General features: G+C 45.2%; 1 protein-coding gene across 3 annotated transcripts in view; it reads left to right on the plus strand.

Moving 5' to 3' along the window:
- The window catches only part of Tenm2 (teneurin transmembrane protein 2), a 424,931-nt gene that overhangs the window by 123,747 nt on the left and 288,180 nt on the right, over nt 1-13,004 (plus strand). For all 3 annotated transcript variants that reach the window (XM_050138699.1, XM_050138700.1, XM_050138701.1), the window contains exon 3: nt 10,806-11,040. In XM_050138699.1, coding sequence (XP_049994656.1) covers nt 10,806-11,040 — 235 coding nt within the window. The remainder of the gene's footprint in view (nt 1-10,805; nt 11,041-13,004) is intronic.

Below are 13,004 nucleotides of genomic sequence, written 5' to 3' on the forward strand. Positions count from 1 at the left end.
GATACATATATTATTGGCTAGATTACAGGTATGAGAGAGAACTTGCAGTTTATTTCTTTCTGAGATCATGTGACCGTGCACAATATTATACCTTCAAAGTCCATCCATTTTCCTGCAAACTTTTAGCTTAATTTTTCCTTAGAGATGAGCAGCAGCCCAATATCCATTCATCTGCTGATGGGCAATTAGGTTTATTCCAATTCTCTGATACGGTAGATGAAGCAGCAATAAATACAGAGGGAAAACAACTGTGTGGTTGAATATTTTTCCACAGTGGCCACATTCATTTGCACCCCCCCACCAACAGTGAATACGGGTTCCTTTCTCTCCTCACCCCTCTAATATCTGCTGTCAGGTGTGTTGATGACAGCCGTCCTGGCTGGGCTAGGGTGATATCTCAAAGTCATTTCAATTTGCATTTCCGTGCATCATGGAAATGAAAATTGAGTTGAACACTTTTTTAAAATAGTTGTTGGTCATATGTGTATTTCCTTTCTTCTTCCTTCCTTCCTTCCTTTCCTTTTTTTTTATGAAAACTACCTATTCAGTTCATTTGCCTGTTTGTTGTTTGTCAATTTTATTCCCTTCATATTTAGCTTATGCAAATCTTTGTAAATTTTGGATATTAGCCTGTCGTCTAGTGCATAGCTGGTAGAGATTCTCTGTCCCCCTGTGGGCTGTGTTTGCTGGTCATTTCCTCTGCTGGATGGGAACTTTCTTCATATAGCCCCACCTGTCAGTACTGAGCATTCGTTCCCGTGCCTTCGGTGATCTGTTTCAAAGTGATCGCATACCCCAATATCTTGAAGGGTATCCCTTGTAATTGTTTCTGAAGGTTTCCGTGTTAGGGGGTTTAAATTAAGGTCTCTGAACTAAAAAACTGAAGGAACCCTAGCACTGGATTCATGAACGGGGGCTAGAACCCCACAGCAGAGCCTCTGGTCATAAGGGCATTAGCTCATCTTCCTACAACAAAAGGAAAGGCTTCACAACACGTAGGCCTCCCATTTGGTGCAGTTTTCTTTTCCGGCTGTGAATATGCTGGGCACTTGGGCTGGGGTAGGCTTTCTTACATTCTCTGATCAGCTGCTGGGTGCTTCTGCTCAAAGTCCATAAGAAGGGCCATGAGCACCGGAGGAGCCCTGAGCCACTTTAATTGGAAGATGTAAACAACTCCAAGACAGCTTTGAAAGAAACCAATAATCAATCAATCATGAGCAAACCCCAAAGGGCAATCTCTAACAGCGTTTCAGCCCAGGGTCCCCCGCAATGGATGAGGCTTCAGAAAGCACAGGAAGCACTCAGTAGTTTGTATGGGGTAAACTCTTGCTCTGACTCTCAGTGTGCGTGTGTTCATGTGTGTGTGCGTGTGTGCGTGTGTGTGTGTGTGTTTGTGTGTGTGTGTCTGTTCTGAAGATAGAAAACGGGTTTCTAAAATGTCTCCATCACTAGTCCTATACCTCCCGTTACATCAGCTGTCCCTTGACAAGAAAAGAGACGCCGTCCATGGGCTGACATTCAGCTGACTTCTGTTTATATAGTATGGAGCAACTTTTGTTCTCTTGCCCTATAAGGCATGTACCAGGAGAGATTTGGGGAAAAGGTCACCCAGATAGTAAATAATTCTGCTGAGCTTTGAAGTGAAAATGCTCCAGGATCCTTTATCCCCATCCTTGCCATTTAACTGGGGCGCTTCACTTTTGCTGCCCCTGAATGGTAGAGATTAGAGCTGTTCCCACCGTGTTCACCAGCGGCTCCGGTTATAGTCACTGTTGTGTTGTCTCTTTATTTCGGTCCTCTTACTGTATTCACGGAACAAATGTGGTGGGGATAGGAAAGAAGAGGAAGGGAGGGAGGGAATAAGAGAGAGGATGAGAAGGAGGGAGGAAAGAAAGGAGGGATGGAGAAGGAAAAAAGGAAAGGAAGGAAGGAAGGAAGGAAGGAAGGAAGGAAGGAAGGAAGGAAGGAAGGAAGGAAGGAAGGAAGAAAAGGAGGGAGGGGTAGGATGAGAGTTACAAAGGGAGGGGAGGAAATCTACCCCATGGAAAATATAATCAAACACTTTAGCTTAATGGAAAAGAATTTTACTGTGAGGGTCTACACACACACACACACACACACACACACACACCTTAAAAATAGTTGGGCCTTTGGAAAATATTACGTTTCATAGGTAGGGAAATATCCAAATTATTCCCAGCTTATTTTCCAATAAGGCCTCGAAAAGCTATTGAAAGAGCTAGGACGAGAGGAGTTTACATTTTTGATGCAATTCTCTGCTTAGGAGAGTGATAATGCGGGTCAGATAACAGGGAGAGAGTATTTTCTGCTGCGGCGCAACAATCAACACAACGTTTGGGCGTATTAATAATTTCACTCCTAAACTTCTCGACAGGGAGCTCATGGGTCTTAATAGTATTGTCAAGATCCTTAGGGCAATTGAAAAGCCCAAAATCATTACTTTCTACTGATAGACTTTTCTCTCCCAGAGGAGCTCCAAATACCTAGGGTAATGTAGATTTATGGAAATGCTCACATACACTCTGCTTAGATGGAACTTGGCAATAAAATAGCATCTTTAGAAAGGTTCTTCTCGAGTATTTCTAGTGTCTGTGTGTGTGTCTCTCTGTCCGTCTCTGTATGAGTGTGTCTATGTGTCTGCAGGTCTTTACGTCTGTGTGTCCATGCATGTAAGTGTATAGGTTTGGTATCCAGTGAAGCTGACTTTATCATCAGGATGATGACTTTATCTTCCTGATGAGTTGAGCCAAGTAAACACTGAGTATGGAACATGAAAAAATGATTGGGCAGCTGGGACTCAACTCCCTTTAGACCTGTCTATGTGAGAGCTTCACCTTTTTAGGCAGGTTGACCACAGAACCATTAGGATTCCCTATCAACCACTTATCGCCTGACAGCTGTTGACTGAGCACCCAAGCCAAGGTTCTCCTTCCCCTGTCTTACAAGTTCCTGCCTGTACCCAACTGGGCTTGGACTGAGCAACAGTGGTCCTCTTCTTTCAACATGCCCATGTCCATGCACTAGAACAAACCACAGGATTCTTCTTAAACCCTCACCATCCCTTTGACTCTCCAGGGGCCAGGACAGGCTCTATCTGAAAAGTATTAACAGTATCAAGGGCCCTGACACAAATCATCCCAAGGAACTTGCTTTAGAGGAGGCCATTTCATCTCTTAGGGGAAAGGTACTGTGGGTTGTGAAAGTTGTATCCATCTGAGATCTAATTTTGATGGACTCCAACAGGGCTCTGCCACAAACAAGATACCAGACATCATGGTTTACAAGCCAGAGGGAATCTTCATTCTCATGTAATGTCTGGTAAAAGCAAATGTATAGGACCAAAAAAAAAAAAAAAAAAAAAAAGATTTGATTTTTCCAGAGACTCCCTGAGGGGAAAAGGGATAGAAGAGAGCAAGAGGGAGGGAGGGATTGCTAAGGGGTGTTCTGAAATTAGAGACCAGTTTTGCCTGCCCTGGAAAGGCAGGAGGACCACACATATGGGTCTGGAATAGAAAATACACGTCCATTCTTAAGGGGTAAATCATTCAGCAAATGCTAGCGCGAGGAAGGAGGGGGCAAGCTCAGCACCCCAACTACCCTATATTTAGAGACAAATCAGGAAATCTCTTGGCAAACACAGGAGGAGGCTGGATTTGGATGATCCCTCCATCCATCTGGCCCTAGGGGGTTGGCCGAGTGCCATGGGTCAGAACAGGGCAGGACGAGCCAGGACAGAGCTTGCCCTTGGTCTTGCCTCTGTAGACCTAATTGCTGCTCATCACTCAGGCCGGGGATGGAGCCCAGAGCGGGAGGACTGGGAGGGGCCTTTGGGGAGAGCACAAAAGGAGTGTGCTCTGCAACTTGGTGGTTCTGTCCTATTTCTCCCGACACAAGCTGCAGGAAGACGCAGTGCGGGAGGTGGGGGAGGGAGGTTCTCTCCAAAGTCTCACAGATTTGACTGCCATTTAGGCGTGTATGCATACAAACTGAGTCAAGCTAGATGTTCCTTCTGTATGGCTAGGTACACAGCATCAGAGCTGGGGTCTAGTCCCTTGCCTTGTGAACGTGCTCCGGACTTATGGCCCATTGTGCATGCCTGGGAGAGGAAGAAAACCTGGAATCAGATGCCTTCTGTGATGCTTGCTAAGCTGTGTGACTGTGGGTATATGGCTTCTGCTCTGAGCTTCCCTCGCTGTATCTGTAGCATGGCGATGATGTGTTATATACCCTACAACAGTGAGTTGCCATACAATGGAATCATGTATGTCTAGCATCTGACTCAGCACCAACACAAGGGGGCCTACATTCACAGCAACCTCAATCAATGTGATCATTTTGTTGTCAGTAGCAACACTTGTTTTGAATATGGAAATGAATCATTCCAAGTCCCAAGTCAGAGCAACAGCCTTGGGACTGTTTGTCACAGCCAGGGGACACGCCACACTCACAGGCTGCTCATTTACACGCTGTATTTAAAGTCAGCAGGGCCTGGGGCTTAGGAGTTTTGCCTCTGTGAATTCACTAGGTACCTCCTTCTAAGATCTGCCAGCTCAAAGAGCAGGGCAATGAGGCCAGAGTCCCAGGAAGTGCTCTTGATTTTCCAGAGAGCCTAAGTTTCTGTGGTTTCTATTGTCATGGTCAGTATCACTGGTTATATGAAATCTATCGCATGTATTTATCATAATATGTATTAGTAGCTTACTAATGCCAAGAATGGGGTTACGTTACTTGTTTTATTGTATGTATTGGGGTGGGGGTTGCCAGAGGACAACTTTCAGAAATCAATTCTCTCCTTCAACGATATGGATCCTGGGGCATGAATTCAGGTCATCACGGTTGGCTGCTGAACCATCTTGCTGGTCCAAGGCTCCAACTGACAGTATCTCATATAATTTTCTTAATGGTCATATAAGAGAGGGAAGCTGATGATGCCCATTCTACAGATAAAGACACAGACTTGGAAATGCAGAATGGAGCTTTTCAGGGGCTAGCTATGTATCTAGCACATGAACAAGTAGACTCACGGCCCACGGCCAGTGCAGTTGTCTTCCAGTTCAATCCACTCTCCTTTCTTAGTCTTAACCGTAGGCTGTTGTGCTTTGAAATCATCACCCTCATTTCCCTGGTTCCCTTACAGGGTCGATACGAACAGTGCCCCGTGCCAATTTGCATCCACCAAACACTCCAAAGTCTGCCAAGACCGTCCCTACTTCTAGCATCTTCAAGTTGTTGTCAGGATTCAGCATGCTCAGGAGAGGTGGATGTGTACAAGGCAGAGAGTTCTTAGTTAATTTATCATGCCAGGGTCTGAGGGGGATGCAATACTTAAGACGAACTGTGGGCATGTCAGCACCAGAATGAGTGATCTATCAGCACTTAGGCAGGCCCCTACTTCCTGATTTTTTTTTCTTGCGTGCACTTTATCATCCTTTTTAATCACCAAGAAAAATTGGTACTTACTATAAGGCAAGACAAGGCTGTCTTCATTGGTCCCTGCCCTCCCACACCTCCGTACCTTCTCCCCAGGCAAGAACAGTCCCAGCCTTGACTCCCTCAGCTGTTTATATAAGCAGAGTTACAGTAACAATAGCCAATCAGTAACCATTTACTTCCTTAGTTTACCTAGCCTTAAAAAAATTCTTCCTTAATGTTATCTGAAGTGTGGGTTGCTGCTTGCCTCCACATGTGTTTGGGCAGCTTTGCCAAAGTTAACAAACGAGGGAACAGATGTGCCAAGACCTCAGTCGGCAGAGACAGCATGGAACGAACAGGACTCAGAGAAGGGCTGCTTTCTTCTTCATCAGTCAACCCAGAAGCACCTAGGGCAAAGCAAAGAGCTGCTGTGTGTGTCCCAGTCAACCAACAACAAGGGTCCCATGAAAAGTCTAAACTCCGGCAGCCCGGGCTATGCTGCCACAGAGCAGACAGCGATAGTGTTTACACATACGGAAAGCATCGTTCCTGAAAACCCACTTAGTTTTCCTAGGCCATTCAACTTCTTTAGGTCTTGATAAGAACCCACTACAACAGTTCCTTTTTCCAATGGTGAATGGTCATGCAGAACCTAAAAATAACTTCTGGTTCTCATTGTTCATGATGATAATGATGGTGGTGGTGATACATCTACTTTTGAGACAGAGTCTTTCTATGTAGCCCAGGCTGGGCCTTCCAGGGTCTCCGTCTAAGCTCATAGGGTGCCTTGTAACTCATCAGCACAAAGCTTCAGTAACACTTGCCCTTTGCCAACGAGGGGCACACTCAGCAGGCTGCCGCTCTATAAGCACTCACCAGATACAGTTATTTGCATTTAAATTATGTTCTTGTATAATATTGCACCCATGTTCTAGAAGAGGCACCAATAATATGTGCAACCAGCTAACCTAATAAATATAACCTAAGAGTGGACGTCATGGTTCTAGAAGGCTGGTTTCCTCCTTTGTGTTTCATCCTACGGCAGAGCTGCCCATCACTTTAGAGAAGGGCTTCTTCTGTGCTTGAGTGTCCTGGAGAGCAGGAAAGCATGCTGACAGTCATTGTTTGAATCGTAGCAAATGGATAACCTTCCCAGGCAGCAAATCCCAGAATGTCCATGAAGAGCCCTGGTGACTACAGAAGATGCCTTGGACTCATCAGAGGGACATTTGCCACAGCGATCACAAGGTACCCCAGGTCAAACCGAGAGTCACCGAAACAGCAGAATGAAGAATCAGAAACAAGGGACAGCAAAGGCCACTGCTGTATTAGGTGATCGCTAGGGTTGATGGCATACTAGAGAAACCACTGAGAGCATGCACCTCTAAGCAGATGTTGCAACAGAAGACACACTCATTTCAGTCCTGAGTTTTGTTTCAGAAGTCCAGTGTACTACAACACAATTGAATTTTCGTAATATTCACATTGTGGGTCACTGACCTGGAATCATTGACCAGCAGAGCTGAAGGCTGGATTGCTTGAAATCTGTGCTCCTTTCCAGCTTCAGTTTCTCTTACCCATCATCTTGCAACCCAGAAAGAACCAAAGTGTTGTCCACGCATGAGTTTGTAGCTTGACAGGCCACCAGGTAGCACGTTCAATGCCTCTGTCCTTTCTCACATCCACGGTGATCTTAGTGGGTCATCGCTGCTGCGTTCCACCCTTTGGCACGTGAGAAAAACTGAGAATGTGAGGATCAAAAGGGAGTGGCATACTCCGCTTTCTGCAACTAGAAAGCAGTAGGCTCAACCTTCAAATCTAATTCTCCAGCTGTTCTCCCTTGCCCTCCAACTCAAGGCCCATCCCACCCATTGTCTCATCACTCTGTGTTCCCTGGTGGTGGCATAACCCCTCTGTGCATTATCATTATGTTTTGGTCTTGTGCACCTAGCTGAAAATATGGCCACTGATAGGTGGATACATGAGCAACTCCGGTCAACATTGTGGAAGTGAGCACCAGCAGCAAGCATTTTTCATCAGGGAGGTGCCAGATAATTTTTGTTTTCATTCTTATCAGTAATCTCCTCGCAGTGAACTAACATATTGCTTCACAGGAGGGTAAAGCGAATGAAGAACTAAGTGTTCTTTCAGCTTTCCCTACTATTATTTCTCTGCGTTTTTTTTTTCCCCAGAAAGTTCGAAGCCTTCCTTTCAGGTAAACAGAATAGACTCTTGACCTCTCTTCCAATTAATATGGATGCTCATTGCCTAGCGTCTTTGGATCATACCATGTAGCAGCCAAACTCATTCTCCCCTTGCCCCAGACATCACCCTCTGGAGACCTCACACTCACACACACACACACACACACACACACACACACACACACAACCACAGGAATTCCACCCACTCCTAGCACAGATGGGCAGTGAAGCAAAGGCCACACAGCTAGAAGAGGCAAGCTCTGCTGGGGTGAGCAGACAGGAAGCAGGACGGGCTGGGAACTCTTTCAGGGAATTACATTCCTCACTTGGCCTCTTTGTACTCGGAGAGAGTGTGTGGTCCAGGGTGCTGGGGGTGGGAGCCGGGGGCAGAGGAAGACAGAAAGTTAGGGCTCGGAGCAGGGAGAGTGGATTCTCCCCTGTGCGCCTCATCTTCCCCAGGAAAGTCTCTTAATTGCCTAAGTAATGGGGAATAATGATAGCACTTGGATGGGGGTTGAGAGGGGAGAAAGAAAGGCATGAGAATTCATTAACCCTGTGTGAGGGGCTGGAGAGTGCTTCTGAGAGACCATTATTACATCATTTTGCCCCTTTCCCACCTCTCCCCGCTAATAGGAGACAGATAAATGCTAAATAACGACGTAATAATACATTACTAGTCAGACAACAATGCCGGCATATGTAATAGCCTGCTACAGCTATGAAACTCCACCAAAGATGTATTTAAAGTGTCACCGCTGCCTAATGTAAAACACGAATTACAGGTTCATTTAGAGGACACGATTTAAAATCTATACAACCGTACCTTGGCATCTCCCACTGGGTTTTAGCTTTAGTTGTCTTTTTTTTTTTTTTCTGAACATTAGAAAAAAAAATTCCCAAGTAATTTCAACCCAGAGATACTAACTTCAAGGAGCAGTTTTCTTCTGTCCTTCCCTTTTCTGTTTTCGTCGGTGCCGGTGGCTCCAAACCTAGTATCTTTTTTGACATGTTGTATTTCCCACAGAATGCTTCACAGGAACCCCAGAATGTAGATTACACCTTTTGGAGATGTAGCCTGGCCACATAAGGAGACAAGTAGTTGAAATTTGTGTCAAATTGCTTGTTTAAAAGACTTGAGCCAACTTCTTAGAGCCAGGACGGCAGGGGCTGGGGATTTTCAAAGTTGGCAGGGGCCGAAATGACAAGGCTCAGCAGTCACCTGGTGAGCTGCCAACACTGACTAGAGGCTTCAAAAAAAAAAATAGACTTTCTCAAGTACATGAATTAAAAGTCATGTTTCAGCATCTATTAAAAGGAAATTATAGGCTTACATCTCAAGAGTAAACCACTTTTGCTTTGGTTACGTTTAAAATACCACATTGTGCCCACAGAGAATCGGTGGCTACGAAAACCCTGGACAGGGCTATCCTGAGTAAAGGTATTTACACAGGGGCCTTTCCAGTGACAGAGATCTCATGTGAGCATTTTCCCTGCAAGGAGAGGGGATTTCAGTATTTGCAAGATGGGATGTGATTTGGAGCCAGGATCATGGTTTCAAAACATCTCCCTTAGCCCTCTGCAGACTCTGTCCTGGGGTCATCTCACAGTGGAAAGGAGCTCTCAACCTAATAGAGAGGGCTGGCAGACTCAAAAAAAAAAAAAAAAAAAAAAAAAAGGAAGGAAGGAAGAAAAAGGAAACATATACAGGCACGTATATGTTTTTATACCTATTCATGTGTTTACCTATTTGTTTTGAGTTGTTGGCTTCTTAAAAACCCAGAAAACTTTATCCAAAAGTACAGCTCTTCAGGGTCCCCTACTCATTTAAGAGACATGTTTGCCTTAAGCCACAGCAACACTGATCTGGAGTCTCTGAAGAACACTTCCAGCTACTCCAGTTCAATCCTATCCACAATTGGAATGCTTTACTTTCCTACCTAGTCACTACTATGATTTCAATGCAAAGTCACTCCCCGCCCCTGTGAGTGAGTGTGTGTGTGTGTGTATGTGTGTGTGTGTTCCATACCTCTGGTATCACTTCTCCCCATCCACCTTGTTTGAGACAGTATCTTTTGATGGTCACTGCTATACACGCTAGGCTCGCTGCCCTGAGATTTTCCGGTAATTCCCTTTCCACTACCTCTCATCTCACGGTAGAAAGGCTATGGATGGAGATGGGCACTATTGTGTCTGGCTTTACATGTGTTCTGGGAATCCAAATCTAGATCATTATGCTTACACAGCAAGCACTTTGCCCACTGAGCCAGCTCCCTGGCCCAGTAACCATGTTTGATTGACACACAACAATTTTTTTGTTTGTTTGTTTGTTTTTCGAGACAGGGTTTCTCTGTGGTTTTGGAGCCTGTCCTGGAACTAGCTCTTGTAGACCAGGCTGGTCTCGAACTCACAGAGATCTGCCTGCCTCTGCCTCCCAAGTGCTGGGATTAAAGGCGTGCACCAGCACCGCCCGGCTAACACACAACAATTGTACAAAGTGATGTTTCAGTGCACTGTGTGGTGTGTGGTGATCAAATCCAGGCAGTTAGCATCCCTGCCACCTGAAACATTGCACTTCTCTTTGATGAAACATTCAAGAGACCATCCTGTAGTGGGAAATATAGTCAACATTATTGTTGACTATAATGGCTCTACTATGTAGCAGAACCCCAAAGCTTGGTCTTCCTATGTAACTCTCTGTGCCCTCCCTCCTGTAAAGCCTCTTGCAACCATTATTGTATCTTCCATTTCTACAAGAATAGCTGGATTGGTTTGTTGTTTGTTTCAGAGAACCTAGGCCTTTAAGTTTTTACCAAGAAATGGAATAAAAACTTGTCACAAACCAAACCAGCCTTGAGAATGTTGTCGCTTCCGTTGCAATTATCCAACAATTCCAGGGACCATTCTTCCCTTATCCTGTTGGTTTTTCTAGCCTCGACCCTCTGTGCTCTCTAATTGATGCATATCAATAAATACAAATCAAAGCACAGTATTTGTTTGTGACTGATAACCCTGGGGTGTTCTCGGAAGCCCCACCTGTAACCTCTGGTTTGTGGTTTGCAGTCACTAGGGACATGGGGCCTTTGGCTGTAAACCCCACCCCACAGGTGCGGAGTTCCTGAGACTGGAGTCTGCAGGTTCTGATGGCTCTCTCTCCTTCCTCTCTTCCAGGCCCTCCGAACCACCACAGCCAGTCAACTCTGAGGCCCCCTTTGCCACCCCCTCACAACCACACGCTGTCCCATCACCACTCGTCGGCCAACTCCCTCAACAGGAACTCCCTGACTAATCGGCGGAGCCAAATCCACGCCCCAGCTCCAGCACCCAATGACCTGGCCACCACACCGGAGTCCGTTCAGCTTCAGGACAGCTGGGTGCTGAATAGTAACGTGCCGCTGGAGACTCGGTAAGTTCCTTCCCCCTACTCTAAGTCATCCAAGTCACCTGGCCCTGAGTGGCTCTTAGCTCTTGTTGGAGAGACATTGTCAGCATAAGGAGACAAGTGTAATGCCTCCTTGTCCCTTGGTAATTTGACCCTGGACAGTAGGTTGATCAGTATTTCTTTGTTCACATGTGTCCCCTTTTAATGCTTGTTTACTTTCTTATACAGCTTTTGTGTACCCAACTAATAGAATTAGCATAACATAGTTTTACTCAAAGGCTCATGGGAAACATGCTTATAAGGGTATATTGACTGAATGTGGCTGATAAATTATGCATTTGGCCTTTCTTGAAGTAATAAATGAAGACTCATTTGAAATTAAGTGTTTGGGGAGACCTTGAAAACAATCCCCGATTCCAGACTGACAGAAGTCTAATTTTAATTTATATTTCATCCAACCTGCTGGCCCAGTTTACTCCCTCCTGTGCACACTAACAGCTTGATGGCTCTGGGGCAAACAGGGATGTGGAAAAAAAAAAAAACAAACAGCAAAATGGGGAGGTACTTGTATTGGGGAGGGAGAATCTGGAAATTATCCCCAGGTCTGGCTCGGTTTTGTTTTTCTCTGCTTCGGTCCAATGCCCGCTTTCCCTTCTGGTCTTCTGAAAACCCTGCATTCCTCAGTAGGCTTAAAGAAGATCCTGGGGACACAGTGTGGTAGACAAGACAATTGACAGGGAAAGCCATGAGGAGACTGGGTCTGTGATGCCCAGAGCCTTGAGGCTCCATCCCCAGACACCTTCTTGGTTTGTGCACTCCAGTTGTTTGCTTCCCCGAAAGAGCTACCAACACACCCATTTGTATGGGCTCTGCAGGACATTCTCAAGTCAGTTTTAAACTTTAATAATTTAGGTTTGAAGTAGACAAATAATCCACAGTGTTTCTGGTTGTGGCTGGTGGATTTTCTACACACAGCTGGAAGCAATTGAGACAGCGGTAACATCTGGAGCTGTTGCTCATCTAGGGCGTCTCTCAAGTTTAAAGAGCAAGATCTTGAGCACTGGTAGATGGGGCACCCTGGCTCCTGTGCTCACACCGCACTTCCATTTCATTTTCTGGCAGTTAACTCATGGTTTTCATCTATGCCTTCAGCCCTAATCTTTAAAGCGTAAAAGATGTCAAGGCGTAAGAGTGCTATCCGTGGATTATACAGAATAGAGTTATTACCTTCTGCACTAATGCAACAATCCTAAGAGCTACGGCAGAAGCTACTGGTCAACCAAGCTAGATGAAATTTTTCTGTTTTGTCTCCTGGTGTTTATGAGCCACTCTGGAGTTTGTGATCAGTCTCATTTTATGTTACTAGATGACTATATATGAGAAATAGTTTCTGGGTAGAAAGAAATAAGAGAGAACAGGGGAGAGAGATGTGTGACTACCTGATTGCCATTGGTATTAAGCTTTTATTGTGCATTTCCTGTGTGCTCGAATATGCATTTTTCTATGTGCATTAATACATTCCAACTTTATCTTAGTGGAGTCAAAAAGCCATCCAACAAGGTCTACAGGGATGATTATTATGTCTTCTTCAGAGATGCGTAATCTAGACGTAAAGAACCTTCCTGCAGTAGGTCTGTGATTTCCCTGGGGCAATAAGTTGTGAGGGAACCTGGTAGCACCCTCGTGATGCCCCCACAATAAAGGTGGGAGATGTTTGTTTGGGTGGACAATCATAAGCCTGTGTCTTGCATGCTAGATTGTCCAATTTACAGGGCCAGATCCACCAGCTGCTGCTTGAAAGTACTCTTCCCTTGGTTATAAAGACATATACAAAGGCATGTATGTGGAATGCAGGCAGATAACCATGCACATAAAACATCCATGTCATAAAAACATAAAATAAAAATATTCAAAAGGATCCCTATAAATATGCCTCCTAGCTGCTGATGAAATTGGTTGGTTTCCCAGGAGACTTGTTGTCGAGAACC

The sequence above is a fragment of the Alexandromys fortis genome, unplaced genomic scaffold, assembly GCF_014885135.2.
Source record: "Alexandromys fortis isolate MF-2015 unplaced genomic scaffold, M_Fortis_MF-2015_v1.1 scaffold_11, whole genome shotgun sequence".
NCBI lineage: Eukaryota > Metazoa > Chordata > Mammalia > Rodentia > Cricetidae > Alexandromys > Alexandromys fortis.